Source organism: Pungitius pungitius, chromosome 9, assembly GCF_949316345.1.
Source record: "Pungitius pungitius chromosome 9, fPunPun2.1, whole genome shotgun sequence".
Lineage (NCBI taxonomy): Eukaryota > Metazoa > Chordata > Actinopteri > Perciformes > Gasterosteidae > Pungitius > Pungitius pungitius.
In genome coordinates this window covers 2,450,318-2,467,983 of record NC_084908.1, presented here as the reverse complement: position 1 = coordinate 2,467,983, position 17,666 = coordinate 2,450,318, and the positions used below count along the sequence as shown (strand labels likewise).

Below are 17,666 nucleotides of genomic sequence, written 5' to 3'. Positions count from 1 at the left end.
ACAACACAACGAACGATTTAGATATTTGGAAACTTTTAAAAAACTTAAAATTTACAATCTGTTTTATAAAAATATTCTCCACACAAAACACACTGAACAGCAAACGCAATAAAACCATTACTTTGATAAACACGGGTCAACAGTCCCCGAATGCATCAGTCATGTGATTTCAACTTGGCATCCAGATGTTTCGAGGCCGGGTCCGGCTCCTGTACGTGTGACCGTCACTCTGGCGCGGGGCGGGACAGGAGCAGCAGCTGCTGCAGGTACTCTGTGGCGCTGCAGCTCGACGGCTCCTCGCTGCCCAGGAACAACAGCTTGTGGTAGTTGGCCTGAGGAACCCGGCATAGGACCCTGACCGGGGGGGGGGGAGAGAAATAAACTAAGCACTTCTCGTTTTTGGCCACAACTCTTTTTGGGGGAGAAAAACAAAAAACTACGCCGTTACCAGTCATCGATGTCATCTGTGTCGGGGGTCACCTGCTGCCACAGGCCGATGGACCACATCCTCACCACGCTGGCTGCGTCGGCGTGCACGTTGGGAATGTCCTCGTAGCACAGGAAGTAACTGAGGGGGACGTCGGCCATGAGAGACTTGGGAGGGAGAAAGTAGAACCAAAGGAAAAGCGTGGGCCGACTATGTCGTCCGGACTCACTACTCGGTGTCGCAGACGATCTTTGCCCCGCCCGCCCGCCGCTCGTCCCTGGGCCCCACCACGTTCCAGCGCATGCGCTTGTAGAGGCCGGAGTCGACCTGGGCCAGGTACGCCGTGGGCTTACAGTAGCGGAACGCCGTCACCCTCAGAGGGCCGACCTGACTACAGCCGATGCAGAAGTGCGACACGCTGGGGACGATGGGAGATTTGGGAGGGGGATAAGCTGAATAAAAACGTTCAACTGCTGTAAAGACACGGGTACCTTACATGTAATCAAATGAACCATTAACAATTTAGATAATCGGGTTAACGGACTGTAAGTATACAGGTCTAAACTTGATTCTCTACGCGTACCTCACCTGTTCGGGTTGGTCTCGTCCAAACAGAGGAGATTACAGCTGGCGTAGGTCAGCACCAGTTGCTCCAACCTGTCGCACAGCTGCTGAGAGAAGTCCAACAGCTGTGCACGCTACACACAAACACACAACACACTGGTTTACACTACTTTTTTTTTTTTTTTTAATCTCTGAACACAAATGAATCACTTGAAATGAAAAATGTTAAAGGGATTCATTTCATTTGAAACCCTAAATCAGGAGGCTGAACCAACCCTCGTATAGATGTCAAAGGGCAGAAGGGTGTGCTGGGACACGGAGCTTGTGGATTCCAGGAGGTTGAAGAACGGCTGACAGGTGTACAGGAAGCTTGGCACCGCGGCCGCAAGAGCCTCCCCCTCCAGGTGATCCGGTCTGCAAAAAAACACAAATCATAAAATATCAGGATTAAAAATCACATGGCTACTTTCTACTTGGACGGGAGCCTACCCGTCGACAAGCCAGTTGTGTAGGTCATCCGCTTTGCTCATGAGGAACCGGAGCTGCAGCTCGATGGACTGCAGGCTCCTCTCCATCCACCTGACCCCCGGGCAGCTGCAGGCCTCGCAGTCACAGCTGCAGGGCGCGTTCTCGCCGCCAGGTGGCGCCGGAGGAGCTACGACGGCAAAGAACGACGGCTGCTCCACTTCTGAAATGCAGATGAGTGAACGTCATTAACCTTTCCCTGCGAGTGACACCAGCTCTACTCCACTATTCCAATTTTGACATTGGAAAATAACATTAGAATTTAAAGCATCGGTGCACGGGAGGACCGTAGTTATTTGGTTGTTGTAGCAACCGACAACAGTGAAAGAAGTGAATATACGTTAATAAAACATGAAACAAGTAAATGAAACTACTGTATTCCATTCAAACTTGCTGTCGTTAGTGTTTGACCTCGCTGTCCGGGGATTTGAAGGCTCTCCCTCTCACCGCGCACGTCCTCCTGCAGGACCCCAAATGCACCTCGTCCCGACGGCGAGTCAGAGGCAACCAGGGCCTCAAACTCAACTTCAATGTCTGTCATCCTGTCTGTTGTTGATAAATTGCTTTGATTTAGGGAATCTGTTGAAAATAATAGGGCGAATAAACTGAATGTTCAAGAATAGCACACGTTGTATCGCCTTTCCACCGTTTGTTTAACTGCTATATTACAGCCGTCTAGTGGGTTGTCAATGCTAGCGAGCTAGCTAACTGCCGCGATGCTAGCGATTAACCCGAGAATTAGAAAAGTAACGTTAACAACTTATAATAACGACAGGACAACAGACTGCTATTGTTGTAAACTAAAAGCGATCCACGAGATCAATACATATTTCATCACGCCGCGGTCCGTTGATTGTGACTTTTTGATAACGGATGAGCTAGGCTACTAGCTAGCGGTAAAGCTAGCGGTTACCTTGCGACCATCGTCAAGACGTTCCAATCAGAATCGTGCATCGCGGGGTGTCAAAGGTCAAAGCTCAAAGGGTCTCAGCAAGAAATAACAAAATTAGGCTTTTTTTAAATCATCGCTTTTGTTGAAGGTTACAATGTTATGAAAAGTATCAATTATTGCTTTTTGCACAAAAATTATCTTTTTGTAATGTTATGTTGCTAAACCCACCATGCCAGCTCAACAAACCATCAGGAAAAAAGGTCCTCAGAGGCAGGATTCCTTGTTTTCTCTAAATGATATCATTGCAAATTTGTGAAGCATCTTTCTCACAAACCAAGTTTTACATTTCTTTCTTATAACCCAAGAAACATTTGCACCTTTTGACATGCAGCATGTTATATTACACATTTTTATATCAATACTCAATTGCAAAAAAAAGCACATTTTTAAAATTTCTTTGTAACCAATAAGGGACTCATGAATCATTAATTCCTTCTCAACACACAAATTAAATAAAAATGTGTGTGTGTGGGGGGGGGGGGGGTACATTTGTAAAATTCCCCAAATGTATTTTAATCATGTACATTGTTTATGTTCCTATTACTGTCTGGATTACGGCTACCAAAACAAAAAAATTACAACAAAAACCTTATTATATTTTATCTTACAATCTCATTGTCCTTGCTGCTCTAATCACATCAGTGCCAACTTCAAGAGACTAAGTTCAGTTATTACAGTACAGATTGTCCTGTCATGTGCAGTGTATATTAGGATATTGAATGTTTATTCTACAGCATTGAGGTCACTATCAGTTGCCATGTTCTTCCTTGCTAATTTTCATCATGCAAATCAGTTAAGCAAATGACATCCAGTTTGACTTTGTCAAATCTACAAAAGACATCCCCTCACGCCACCAACACATTATGTACCTTCCCCATCATGGTTTTTCACTCTTCGTGCGGCTCTTTCTATTTTTTTCTCTCACACACTAACACACAAGTTTTGCATTGTAGTACTGCTGTTTCTGTGAGATGAGATCAACTTCAACTGGTTTTTGCAGCATTTTTATTGACATAATTAAACCTACCTGCCTAATATACTAGATTCAAAACATCAACTAGTGAGATTTAACCCCAGTGTTAGTGGTTCACTAAGTGCTTTTTACTTGGATTATTTTCAGAATAGGGAATCCTTTTGAGAATGAACACATTGACTGAAAAGTCTTTATTACATGTCTGCTATCAAATAATCTTTTTTGGACAATGTCACAAAAGTGAGGAATTGACCCTTAACTCAGACAACTTGATTTGAGACCTGCCCCATCAAACTTAAAACAGCTCCGTTTGTAATACGTAATTCAAATTAGCCACGCCTTGATTTGCTGCAACATTAGAGGGATGTTCACCATATCGATCAGTAGTTGTAATCCCTTAATATGATTTGCGTGGGCTTTACTATTCTAAATCTTGCATAGTCAGTACTTTCAATGCAAGGTAAAGAGCAGAAAACTTCTTGCACCACTTTACTGTTGTCTTTATTGACACTTAATGGCTGTCGTAACATCTCGCAACACATGATCAACAGTTAGCTTCAGAAGAACACAGAGCGGCTAGCGCAGGTCACATGATTCTACCGGGGCGCGTCCCCGAGCGCCCAACCGTGGACCAATGAACAGCCCGGCGGCATTGCTGGAGCGTCGGGACCGCGCAGCAGGGCATAACGTACAAGTGAAACGAGCTTGTCTCCCGTCAGTGACCCGGGGCGTGAACGTGGAAGGTGTTTCCTTCTCTCATCCCGTGAACCGCCACGAAGAACCCGTTTTTAGTTCATGCTGGCACGTTTCTGACGTAAGCTTTCGCCATATCAAACGCTCTATTGCCGCTCATTTTGACTGCGCGAGCGGCCGGCGAACGGCTGACAGGCGGCGTCTTCTTCTTTTTTTTGTGTGAGTGCCAAGTGATAGATACGAGACCGAGGCGTGTTCACGTACCACGGATATCCCCGGGAAAAAAAAGAAGAAGAGAAGGGGCTTCCTAACACTTCACGTGGCCTGTGGATGTGACCGTACCTCCGGTCGGGTTCAGGACCTGACGGAGCAGCGCTGCCGGGTTTCACGGGGCTCTCGCTAGCTGTTGGACGGCCAGATGAACAATGACCGTCGAGTCCTTTTAGTTTTGCTCGCATGTTGTAATGCGAATATCTGCTGTGGTTTGGGTTTTTAAAAGGAAAAAAACTGCGGACAGTGAACGCAATTTTTGTATTTTCGCGAAGCCGGAGTTAACGCTGGTTAAACCCAGAGGATCAATTCAGGCGCGGCCAGCTAACAATGCGGATTACATCGAGACTCTTTTTCCCTTTGTGTCAATACACACTGTTTGTATAAAGTTTGAGAGAACACCTGCAGCAACAACACCCGGAACCGTTTTCTGTAAAAAAAAAAAAAAAAAAAAATTAAGCAGTCCCTTATTTTCATTGTCTCGGGAGGAAGGCGATACGTTGACGTGAGGTCCAGATCCCACATGTGCGGAGGCTTCCTGTGAGACCGCAAACTGGCCGACAACAGAGCAACCGGGACCACGATGGCCAACGACTCCGTACAAGTAAGTGGGCGAAGGATACCGTTCCCGATTTAAACCAGTGGCCCCTAACGTGGGTTTGTGTACGTGTGTGTGTGTGTGTGTGTGAGAGAGTTTGGGGATGCGGTGAACCCTTAAAACGAAGCCATATCCGCTCCGACTCATTTTTCAGCCCGACCAAGTAGGGACTTTTCCTTTTGGGATTTGCATTCGCCGATAAGCCAGTGTTTAGTATCAGGGAGGGGGGGGGGGGGGGGGACGGAACCATTTTTATGTGTTCTGCCCAAAAAGAAAAAATCATCTTTTCACTTGGTAACTGCTGGTTTAAAACACAACACGATCAATCACAACTTCAAATCCATTGGACAACAGGTGAGAAATAACTCTATAAAACTCTAAATGTTCTAAATCCCTGGACAAGTGAAGCCAGCGAGAGATTCAACCCAGGGAAAAGCCCCCCTGGTGGCTTTTAGGGGACCCCCCCTCCCCCCACCAGCAACCACCAGCTGCTCAGTTGAATTGTAAATAGATAGTTTCTCTTGTTATTAATTCATGATGGGATGCTTTCCGGGTTGTGCAGGGGAGTGTTGCATCATGCTGTGGGTCTCACTCTGTGCCCTTAAGGTGTTGAGTACAGGCAGGTGCACCGAGGCCCATTCAGGTTCATTTTGTTATGGAACGACACACTCTACGTTCCCCCACCTCTCATTAGGTGTTACTCATTCAAGGGAGCATTAAGCCGATGGCTTTGTGCACCCAGGTGAAAAAACGCCCTCAATTTCCCAATGAGTCTCGAGCTTGTTTTTGTTTTGCTCATAAGACTCACTAAAGCTAAGAATGACACCATCGGAGCAGTGCATTGTCACTTTAGTCTGCAGGTTTGGAGCGATACCACACGGGCCGGACATTGTGGTTTTTGACACAAGTCAGCAGGCAGATGCAGAAAGTGACAGACGCCCGTCTGTCTATTTGCAGGTGGAAATGCAGAAATTTGGACGAGTTGTTCTCCGAAGAACGTACATATTTAAAAAGGTCTGTTTTGCGCTGAAGGGTTAACACATTTCCTCTTATTGGGTATCTCTGCATGAGTCACTGACTTCATGAAACACAGACTGAGCGACTAACTTGTTTTCCCACTTCCTATCCATCAGGCATGCCGTTTATGGATTGGTTTTGTGATATGGGAGAATTCAGACGTGGTGGCCTCGTTTTTTTTTTTTTTTTTTTAAGTCGACCTGTTGCTCTTTGAACTCTCTGTTGCTCGGCAAGTGTTCCTTTAGGGATTCTTACGCCTTTGTTTACTATTGGTGGGAATTGGCAACTGTGGGTGTTTTTTTGTCCTCAGGTCGGTATGAAACACAACGTCCTGGAGCTAAAATAGTCAGTTGAATAATAAACTAATTTAAATAATTCTCAGTTGCAGGCTGACGTTGTCTCCGACGTGTCTCCGCCGCGTGCTCCCTTAGGAAGTGTTGAACCTCTGCATGTGTTTGTCGTAAAATGTCCCACAGTCTGTTTAATTACTCTCCTCGAGTGCAGCATGTTGACTGGGTGCCTTTTTTTAAATGCTGGGTTAGTTTGCCACTTCAACAAGGTTTAATTCTAGCTTCGGTGCCTTTTATGTGCCCCCCCCCCCCGCCTCCATCCTCTCTCAGGCTAGACGGCTAGGTCATTAAAGAAGTAACAGGAATCCCCATATGGGTAAACCACCAGGGTTTGAAAACCTGTGCCGAAACCGATAGCCGCTAAAGTTGTCCCTTGCCTGGTTTGTCAGCCCGCTCCAATGACCGGTCTGGGATACACGTCATGTCGGTTGAATCAATAACCCAGTGAGGCAGCTGGAGCTCGACCAGGCCGCGCTGCTCTTCCAGTGATGCGAGTCAATGTTGATCTTCGCTGCACCGTAAAAGAGCGACCGGGGGTGTGTTTTTTCTTCTTTGACACTGAAGGACAAGTGGCGGTGAACGAAAGTGGGGATGGGCAGAGCTTACGGTCTCCCCCTTTTGGATCTTTGACTTCTGGATCCCGTGTGACGGGAAACACGAGGGGCTTCTGTCGTTGGGTGCTGTGCGGACAACACCGAAGCCATTATTTCCCTCCCCTTTGTCCAAAGAACCTTTCTTGCTATAGCAGAAGCAATAGCTTAGAGAAACAGGTGTGTTGTTATCCAAGGTTCTCTGTTTACGCTTCCTTTTTTTTTCCTTCTTCTTTTTTACGGCTTGTGCGAGTCCTTTCGGCTGCCCCACCATGCCGCCAGATTTATCTTCCACCATGTCCAAAGGTTCGTGGTGGATGTGACCCTCTGCAGCCCCCTTAAAGGCCTTACCCCTCTTCTCACACGCGCACCAGTACTCCCCAACACCTGTAAAGAGGCTTGCATGTGTGAAGTTTGTGGAGTTCCCCTTCAAAGCTTCCGTTACCGTGGATACGAAGCGGGCAGCTCCTCAACCCCTCGCGTAGCGGCCCATTTGTTTGCCCTCCCCACAGGAAGGCGACATTTAAACGGCCCCAACAGGAGCCTGAACCCGACTGCGTCACGCTTCCTGATAAAGGTTAGAGGGGAGAGGAGGGAGGACTGGTGAGGGGGTGTCGCCATGTTGCTGCTCTGTGCAGGAATCTGTGGTGCTTTCTGGGCGTTTGAATATTCACGTGGTAACTAACCGAGACGAAAAACATGGGCAAAAATGTCCATGTTCCCAAGTGCACACAATCCAAAACACACAGATGTAACAGACACACACACAGACACACACACACCGTCAGACGCTCCTGGGAATGCACAGGAGTACTTCCCTTAAGCCTTACATGACGTAAGGAGACAGCTATTCAACAGAGGAGGCTTTTCGCAGCTCTGCCCTGTGGCCATGTAAGAGGACAGAACCCACACTACAGCACAGAGGAACCGTTGAGCAACTGGAGACTCGGAGAGAACAAATATTCTCAGGCATCTCCGTTCGATCAAACAAGATAGTCTAACAGGGCTCCCCCATCATATGATGGCATCCCTCACATGGACAATGCTAAATTTAGGCTTGTAACACATGATCATAACCTCATATTGGCTCGACTGACTGTGTGCTTTATGTTGTGGTCGGACCCTCAAGGGAATTACTCCGTTTATGAAACGGTTGGCGACGCGATGAGGAATGGATTATAGAAGAGACGGGTCATATAGAGTCCAGCAGCAAATCATCCCTGTGCTCCTCTTAGAAAGTTGGCTTTTGAAACCGATCTAACGCGTCAGAATCAAGTCCTTTTTCAAGGACTTCGGATTCCCATTTAACCTAAAACATCTGAGGAAGAAGGAGACCAGTTAAGGAAAGTCAGCCAGTCTGACTCTGTGTCTCTGTCACAGAAGCTTATATGGACTCTCCCTAAGGGGCCAGCTCGTTGTCGATATCACAGGCGCTTTTGTCAAACTATATGGGTTTTAGTTTTATTCAGGAGGAAGGGTGTTGAAATAAACCAATCCAAATGAGAACATCACTCTGAAAACATCTGAACTCTTTTTTTTTTTTTTTTTTTTTTTTTTTTTTTAAAGCTGAAGGGAGCGGCACGTTCAGGTGGCAGCACTCCGCACTTTCACTGCCTCGCTATTCTCATTGTAAGTTGGAACATGTTTTGTGGAGGAACTCGTGGAATAGCCTTGGCAAAGGAGAACTAGACTAGAAGAGGCTTCGCTGACGAGGCGTTCTGCTGGGTTGTTTAACACTTGGAATGTCTTTCTTTAAACGCGTGGTCACTGTGGACTTGGCCTTTTTTTTTTTTTCTTCGCCAGGTCATTGCGGGCTCCTAACCCTCACCCAGCTGGCATGTGGGTAAGGCGTTTTGCTTTGGGGCCCCCCCGAGGGTGGAGGGAAGCGGAGGTCTAAAGGGCATTGTGCTGATGATGGGGCTCTGCAGCCGCAGCAGTACAATAGGTCGTATTGTCTGTCGGATCACATTCAGTTCACCGCGGGTTCATTTTTCTTGGTCCTAGCTGGGGCACGTTGTGTGACCACACCCTCGCCATGCCAAGCTGCGCCCCCACCCCCAACGAGCTGGGGAGCACAGCCCTCGTATGTGGTATTTGCCAGCTGAGGGTGTTTGCTTTTGACACAACCTGCACGGCGATCTGAAGTGGCGTGTTTTAAAGGGGATTAGTGCCTCCAAGCTGCTGTTTCTCTCATGTTCTCCCTGCGTTACTTGTTTTTGCCTCCAGCCCTCACTCACATCTCGCCTTCCCTCCTGTGCAAACATCTCATAACTCCCATGACCTCATAGCGATGTACCCCTGCATTCCTGCCTCAGATCGACCCGCCTTCCTCCCTAGGCGCGCGCACACACACACACACTCCGACAGGCCAACGGGCTGTCATCACACCATCGAACCCCCCCCCGGCTTTCCGGGAGGGTTAGGGAAAATGGCAGCAGTGGTCAGGAGGATTTTCAGGAGCAATTAGGTCAGGCAGGGGTCACTTAGCTGAAACTTAACTGCCGCAGACGTTTTCCTGCCCCACAGTTCTTCCTGTGAGGCTCAACAGTTTGGAGAGTCTTCATGTCTGCCTCGGAAAAATGTTCCATTTTTGGTTTTATGTAACGGCCGTTATTCCACACTTCCCTCTCACATGACCCGTCACCTGCGGTAGCCATGCGACCTGACATACCTCGACCCTTGACCCCCTTCTCATTATGGCAGTAGCCACCCCCACCTCCCTTTCGGGGCCACATGCATCGATCTCAGCCCCGTGGATCAGTGCTGTCATGGCGTTTAAACAGCCACTCCTGCGAGGTTAACTCACGCCCCAGGACCTTTTTTATTTTGGATTAACTGACCGCTCGAAATGCACGTCGAGCCATATAGAAACGACTACTTGTAATTTTTCTTTTCAAAGCGAACTGTCTTTCTTAAACTGAAAACCAATGACCGTTGTTTCCTTGTGAATGTGCTTTTGCAAATGGGCCAAGTGAGCCTGGAAATGCTGTGCGTGTAACACTCATTGAGCGGTCACCTGTTTGTTGCATTGAAAGGTCAAAGCTCTTTTTTAGTAAGAAAGCAAGTGTTATGTGGTCATTTCGGGGAGGGTTTTTACTTTGGGGAAACGTGCTCTTCCCTTAATGGGACAAGATATTTGAGGACGCAGAAGCCGAAGGAGGAGCTACGAGAGAGAGCATGTTTTTACAGGGGTTTAGTTTGTGTCTTTTTGACATTTTGACCAGCTCACTCCTTGCTGCTCTGCAACTATGAAATGCTGTCGTCCCTCTGCACAAAGAATGGTGATTTTCCCCACAGCGGGGGGGGGGGGGGCCTGGTAAACGGTTCATGAACAAAGTGCTGTCGGGCCGTCTTAATGGGATGAACCAGGCGCGGTTCCCTTGAGCTGCAACCAGAGAGCTCATGCCGGTCGGGGGCATCGCTGTGAATTAAAGCCAACCGCTGAATGATTTCTATCCGACCAGGTTTAGAAAACTTTGCTCCCGAATTTAGTTCCAGTCAACTGCTGCTTTGTGCGGCTGTTACGCCTTATTGCCTTTCCATCGGATCCAACAGGTCACCCTGAAACAAAGAATTGGCGCGTGTAAGTCTTTTGTTGGTTAGTGTTGCCGTGGAGCATGCACTTTTTCTACTCCCCTTGCATGGTTATAAGGATGGTTGCCAAGAGTAATCAGACCTAGCACGATGTGACATAAGCATGTGTTTTTGGTGAGAATAAATAAATTCCGCTGACGCTACAGTACCGCCATATAAAAACGACGGACAGACTGGTGGTGGAGTTTCCCCAATGCCAAAGAATTTTCTGACTAATTCAGAAACTGGGCAGTGCGGCAGGATGTGGTGCCCAATTAAAATGACAGACACCCAAACATTGTGCGTTTTTAGTACAAGTAAACGGTGGAGAAAGAAATGTAGCAATTGTATGTCTGCACAGAACTGTCTGAATCTCGTATGGCGGTTAACACGATTTAATATACTGCATGTGTTGGCCTAAAGCCGCTGCATGTCTGCTCGTGAAGCGACTGCATCACATAACCAAGTCACATAATCTGCTTTTGTGTGGCCTGTTGAGCAACGTAATGTGGAGCGGGTTGCCAGGCTTTGGTTGGCTCAGTGGTTGCCAGATCTTCTTCTTCTTCAAATTTATTTAGAATTCAATTAGTAAGTGGCCTGTACAATTTCCCGCCTGGTATTTTAAGAGTGCATCGGCCCGTTGAGAGTGGGAAACTGATCCCAAATTGACCCAGATGTGTTCTGTCTTGTATACCTGCTGCATGAAGACCCATCTCTATGCATTTGTGCGCTGCTCACGCATTCAGACGTATGCGTTGTGTGAATGTGGGAAATTACAGATTGTTTTGACGTGAATTTTCCAACTTCAGGGGTTTATCAGGACTATTCAGACACGTGGAGTTGAATCGTAATACCAGTGTTCACACACTGAAAGGAGTTTTGAGTTTTATGATTAGCGGTGTTTGGTCGATGCCGCAGTAGAGAACCTAGACAAAGTTTCCTTGTTATTTGGAATGTTATGAAGCAGGATTTACTGTGTTCACGCTCAGAGTTGACACATACAAAGCAGCGCAACTTAAACGATAGCTATCTCATTTTGCTGTTATTTACATGACCCTGACATCATGTTTCGTTACTTCCTGGCTGTCGTGCACCAATATTGAGACAAGAGCAATGAGCTAATAATACCTTAGCTTTAGTCTCCCAACTTATCTGCCTTGTCACAATTTTGTTTTGTAAGTGTGTGAGGAAACCCTGCTTCATATTCCACCCCCTCCCCCCGCTGGTATGAGCTCGGCTATCTTGCGGTCTATTTATTGTGAGACTGCCGAAGCTTCCTGGAGACGCACAATGTCTGATGACATGAGAACATGTCTTTAACATGACAGCTTTGCCAGTCGGGGAAGCGTTGAAGGAAGTGGTTACCAGGGGCAACGGGGCAGTTTCTCCTGTCAAGCACTGCAGTGCTAAAAAGAAAAGAAACGGTGTAATTTAGGAATTGACTGGATCAAGCTTTTTCTTTTTCTTTTTTTTGTCTGCCAGAAACGTAAACAACAACGTTCTGTTGTTTTTGAAGATTTTTGTCATTAACTGTCATACCAATTACTTGGTATGAAAATGAATATTGCTTCAGTTTACCAAGTTTATTTGAATGCAGTTCCCCTACCATTCAATACAGAAGGTGCCCCACCCCATTAACATTTACAATTATCCACTGGTCTTTGCACACGGGGTAATTCAAAACAGGCTTTTGTGGTCCATCAAAAGTTGGGAAACTTATCATAAATGAAAGTAATTACTGCAAATGAAAGGCTGAGGAATAAAAACTTAATCTGAAATGTTTGTAGATATGTGGAATGCAGCACATGATGTGTTTTGTTTAAAAGGCTGTAGCTCGCTATTGAAAACACTTTGCACCATTCTATTCAGCGTTAATGTTTTTGTTGTTCAAGGAAAGAATAAAGTTCTATTTACAAAATGGATTAAGTCAAAAAGGTAACTTTTAAAATCTATTAGAAATATTTGCATGCATGCCTTCTTATGACAAAACGAAATGTTCTGTCATATATGAGAAGGTGAATACAGTTAAATGACCCCAAAATGTTAATTCCCATGAAAAGCCATTTGACAGATTGCTGTGTTTTTGTCCTACAATACAAAACCAAACTCCCTCTCGGTGCGTCTCGACCGGTCAAGAAGCACTGAGAAGAAGCGGAGTGTAAAGTGATCTACTATGGTGCCCTTCTGTTATCTTTCTCCTCCCTCCCTCCCTCCCTCCAGTCCCTGCTACACACCAGCTGCTCTCCTCCTCTCCAGCCCCCCCCCCCCCTCTTGTTTTCCCGTTTGGTTGTGTTTGGACCTCAGGAGGCGTCCTCCACCGAGGATAATTAGAAAGAGAAGAGCTTTTGCCTTTTAGGTGTGGACCATCCTACCAATGGTTACCTTACTGAATGAGTTATTGCTGACTGTACGCTGGTTTACGGTCTGTATTAAAGAAGACTGTTGAGCGTTAAGTTCAATATCTGCAGATATTAAAAGCAGCAGATTGCGGTTTGTTTGCTCATAATTGTTAAATGAATAATGGTTATAATTCAGAGTAAAGTAAGTAAATGATTTCCAGCATGATGCTGATAAGATCCGGAGGCCTTTGTCAAAGCTGGTTTATACGTTTGTGTGGTCTTTTGCGTCACAAGGGTGTGACGTAGGAGATAAAAATAGGCAACAGGAGTTATTAAAGTCTCTCCACAAACAATCCCACCCATGGGGGTAGGAGATAGAGTTGCACTGATAACTTTTGGCCCGCTGAGAGGTTTGGGTAGCTGGCTGGAGTTGCAGTCAAATCACATGTAAAAATAGAAGAAGAAGAAGAAGAAGAAGAAATCGAGCCAATCTCAAGACTAAGTTGAACACTGCGAGTTTTTCAAGATTAAAAGTAATTTGAAGGTGGAGTCGAAGCAGCTACTAGCATAGCACGGTGGTGGAGGTGCAATATGGGTAATGTACGTGCTAGGTATTGACAAAGTTAAGAATGTTAGGCATATTAAAGTAGTCATCTTTGCTTGTGTGCATGTAGAGTGCCTTGAAAAAAAATGTCACGGCTGATTTTAACACTGTTTCCCCAAGGTTTACAACTTCTTGGAGGGGGGGGGGTAGTGGGCCTGGTGCTCTCTGCCCTACTGCTGCGAGCTCACACATATCTGAGACGCATTCATGTCAGTTTGGAACGGCCGCGCGTCAAAAAGTAACAAAAGGGGAAAAAAAAAAAAAAAACAACCACTGCAGGCGGCGTTGCCCCTCATTGGTTCTCCGGCTCGTTGGAGCGCCGGCAGGCCCGAAGGAGGAGGAGGGAGGGCTGTGTCCCGGTGCGTTACAGAGAGGCCGCGCTGTCTCTCAAACAGGTGGCAACAGGGTGAGCTCATAGTTTCTTCCTATATGATTCAGTCAGCCGTACACACAGATATACATACATACACACACACACACACACAGGAAGTCGGCCCTGTTTTTGTGTTGCGTTGCGTATTCGGTGTCCTCCCGACCGCATTTACACATCACCGATGTGCTTTCGGAAGCTTTAATGAGAGTGAACTGTCTCGAAGGACCGTTAACTAAGCGGAGGCACTAAAATGATATTGGTCCATGTAATTGGAGATTGGATTGAAATGCTTTTTTTGCCTTCCCACTTGATTAAATGGCTGCTTACATGAAGCTGTGGTTACTCAGTCAGGGCCATCACACTCAATGCTTTTAGTACCACCAAACCACTGCTTCTTTCTATTCAGTTTAGGCGACCTCTGTTTACACTCTTCAGCGAACTCGCCCGCTTTGTGTCCCGTTCACGTGTCGCTCTCATCCACACGGTCGCCTCCAACAACACGTATGTTCTTTAGAAAGGCCCATCGTTTTAACTTAAATAAGCGCTTAAATATGTGCTAAGCTGAGTGCTTTCAACAATATTAAACATGGGAATGTTGATGCAACAGATTACACTAAAATTACATAATGGGGTAACTTAAGCATTAAAAAAAAAGCTGCTTTGTTTGTTCTACCCGAAAAACTGTTGCGTAACCGAGTGGATAGACGGGGGGGTTAAGTTACCTTGGAAATATGACGCCATTCACTTGTACTATATTTCTGTCACCAGCTGGGCCATTGCCAGACCTTTCACTTCCTAGCTTACATCTATTTGATCCACAACTGAGATTTAAAACTTCTAGTTTAATGCATTTTTATCCTGTCATGGGGAAGTGTTTGTCGTGTATTGTGGCAAAGACCATTAACTTGTAATCCCGAGCATTAATGTCCCTCCAACTGCAACCACATGATCACTGCTGTCGAGCTCTACGTGTTTCTGCAGGTCCTGTGTGTACACACACACACACACACGCGCACAGAGTGCAGACCTGCTTCACTGGTCTGTGCTTCTCCACACCAGAACCCAACAGTCATAACCGTTGATGCTGTGACACACACTTACATCGCTCTTCATCTGTTAGATTCTCTGTGCCACGCGGTCTCCCACCGGTGCTCCCCCTCACGTAGATGGGATATCGGGCCACTTTTGTTTGTCTCCCTGCCCAAATACTCCGCTATACAACGTTGGAAGGGCGCACACACAGACACACAAACGTTGTAATTTACGGGAGGGACTTGCTTGCAGTCAGCTGTCAGTCCAATGATTACATCCAGTTCTTCCTCACAACTAACACGTCTCTAATCACACTTTTGTCAAGTTGTTAATCTTCATACCTCTTTTACAAATTCTTAAGGACAGACAAGAATTTGCATGTGATTGCATTTTAGCGGTTGTATTATTTGAATAGTGTGCAGCAAGGCAGTACCAGTTGTGCTGTTTGGTCCATTTAAACGGCCTCATTTATAAATAGCAGCAGAGTTACAAAAATCAATAATGTGTGTACCAGGCATCAAAAGTGCCTTTTAAATTGTGTTTTGATTTGAATTGATTGCTAGTCCAGCATGACTTTAATCCCTTTAAGCCACTTTGTACTATGTTTTATTCTCAATGTTTTTCCCCCCCCATGGCCTCCTCCCTCCCTGGTCACCACACTCCCCCCTGCTTTTCGACCCATGCACCGCGGTACTGGCTTTTGCCTCAGACACGCAGAATGTCTGGAGGCACAATGAGGTCATAAGTCTGCTTTGAAGAACAGACATCGGAAGTTTTCGGAAATGGGCAAAACCATATTGGGGCTGCAAGAGGAGAACAGTACTGACTTTTTCAGATTGTCATTATAATATGCAGCCCTTTGTTTGACCAGTTTACAGCTCTCTGCCAAATGTGCTCTCAATGGACTCAATTCCCTTCAGCCCCAGCTGTACTTTGTTTACAACAAATCATTCTTTTGTCACAGAGCCGCAAAACTAAATGTAGTGTCCGTCTCATCCGTGTGGTATTTAATGTAAAAACTCTGCTCACCTCCCTCCCTCCTGCCAGGTTGGCTGTTGTCACCACTCTGGCGTCTCAGGAATGTCTGCACATGTTCTCTTCCTATGACTCGCATGCGCACGCAGACACGCTGTAAAAACTGCAATGGGGGGGGCCTTGTCCAGCCTTCGGCCCTCATATCCCCGCACAGCTAAACTGGTCCAGGATACGAGGGGCGAAGGCTGGACCAGGGCCACGTCTCGCCCGGGCCTTGCACTTCTTCTTCGGGGGGGTGGGGGGGGGATGTGCCCGGACGGACTGTGCCGGCGTGGAACCATTTCTATCTGTCTACTCGAGAGTAAAACCCAGCGATATGGAGAGTGCAGCTCTGCAGGGCTGCCGTGCCATGACGTTGATCTAGGCAGATCCTCCTGACCTGTCAGAGCGATTCCACAGACACCTTTTAGCCTCATTACAGACACACGCACACACACGTTGCATTCACTGAAACGGGAACAACAGCAAGAGCTTGATCACCGTGCGCTGCTTTACTCTTCTCTGGAGATGGCGTGCCAACATTTACCCATTTGCCCTTTTTCCTTTTTTTTTTAGTCGTCAGCCTTGCTTCTGTTTCTGAGGAGGGTAAACTCTGTGGAAGGCTGTGGTTTCACAGGCCGACGCTCTGAAGCTACACAGAGTGATGATCAGCAAAGTGCAGAGGACAACCTGCTGCTGGAAAGGCTTTGGAGCTTCCTTCCAGTTATGAATTTACTTCTGTTTTTACATTCTTTTTTTGGATCGACTCACATGGGTGCATGTTAAGAAGCAGCTCACTCTGTCTTCCGCAAATGATAAATGGATCTTCAGAAACGGGGCCAGGTCCTAAAGCCAAATATTCCGCCTGACGCTGTTTATGCGTTTACATTCCGGCCAGGATTATTTCAGCCAATGGAAAAGTTCACATCTGCACCTCCCTCAGCGCGCTGCGGGTACCAGCCGGAGGGTGATTGACAGCTGTTGGGGGCGTCCTCCCTGACTAAGCAGGACAGGGAGCGGACGGTGATTGATCGCTGTCTGGACCGCTCACTGGGGCAGGTCTGCAGCCCGCGGTGATTGACAGGCGTCCTGCAGAGCTGAGGCTCTTCCCTCCAGGAAGATGAATGCCTCTGCAGGGTTGGCTCTCTCTGGAGAACGGAGCAGCAGGGTAGCGGTTTGTTTCTCTCTATTTCAGGGAAAGGTTCAGTGGTTGTGGACATGGAGCCCGTCTCTGTAAAGACAGCGTTTACATTCCCACAAGAGGATGTTTGTCCTCCAAACATCTACCCCCCCCCGCCCCCCCCTAAACGTGTTCAGGCTCTCTGGGTTTTACAGGGTCCCAAATAACTTCCTACCTGTCATAAACATCAAGGAAAGGGAAGCAAAGCTTTTCCCTTTAACAAAGGACGCAAATGATTATCAAGACACTTGTTTCGATCAATAGCTCAACTCATCTAGTGTCTTACTGTGTGAATGTGGGTTTATTTACCAGCCATTATGAACAAAGGCATTGCAGTACGGAAATATGTTTGGACGTCTTTACTTTGGTAACTGAAAGGAAAGCATTCAGCACATCTGTTCAAATTTAAAGTCTTTGTGAAATTTCCCCGAAAGGTGTAACACATCATCCAATCACATGAGACCTTTGGTGACTTGGACTCACACGCACATGCAGACCCAGGACTCCGGTTCGTCTGAGACTCTGAAACTAGTCACCTGATGGTGACCAAGACGAAGTCGGTCATGTGCTTTAGAAGAGAAACGATTGTACC

General features: G+C 46.7%; 2 protein-coding genes across 4 annotated transcripts in view; one reads left to right on the top strand and one right to left on the bottom strand.

Annotated features, from left to right (window-relative positions):
• Positions 1-104: 104 nt before the first annotated feature.
• c9h19orf67 (chromosome 9 C19orf67 homolog) lies at positions 105-2,499 on the bottom strand. Of its 3 annotated transcripts, XM_037472476.2 has the most exons (8): positions 2,430-2,499; positions 1,928-2,095; positions 1,481-1,679; positions 1,267-1,405; positions 1,016-1,125; positions 657-845; positions 449-568; positions 105-354 (listed from the first exon to the last, which is right to left on the bottom strand). In XM_037472476.2, exons 2-8 carry the CDS (start codon positions 2,055-2,057, stop codon positions 225-227), a joined length of 1,017 nt encoding a protein of 338 aa, XP_037328373.1. In that variant the 5' UTR covers positions 2,058-2,095; positions 2,430-2,499; the 3' UTR covers positions 105-224. The 3 variants fall into 3 exon arrangements, with proteins under 3 accessions (XP_037328373.1, XP_037328374.1, XP_037328375.1); XM_037472477.2 differs by lacking the exon at positions 2,430-2,499 and having other exon boundaries at positions 1,928-2,386; XM_037472478.2 differs by lacking the exon at positions 2,430-2,499 and having other exon boundaries at positions 1,964-2,386.
• Positions 2,500-4,075: 1,576 nt separating this feature from the next.
• pkn1a (protein kinase N1a) overlaps positions 4,076-17,666 on the top strand; it is a 32,810-nt gene continuing 19,219 nt past the window's right edge. The window contains exon 1 of the mRNA XM_037472557.2: positions 4,076-5,008. Within this exon, the coding sequence (XP_037328454.2) occupies positions 4,988-5,008 (21 nt within the window). The 5' untranslated portion in view covers positions 4,076-4,987. The remainder of the gene's footprint in view (positions 5,009-17,666) is intronic.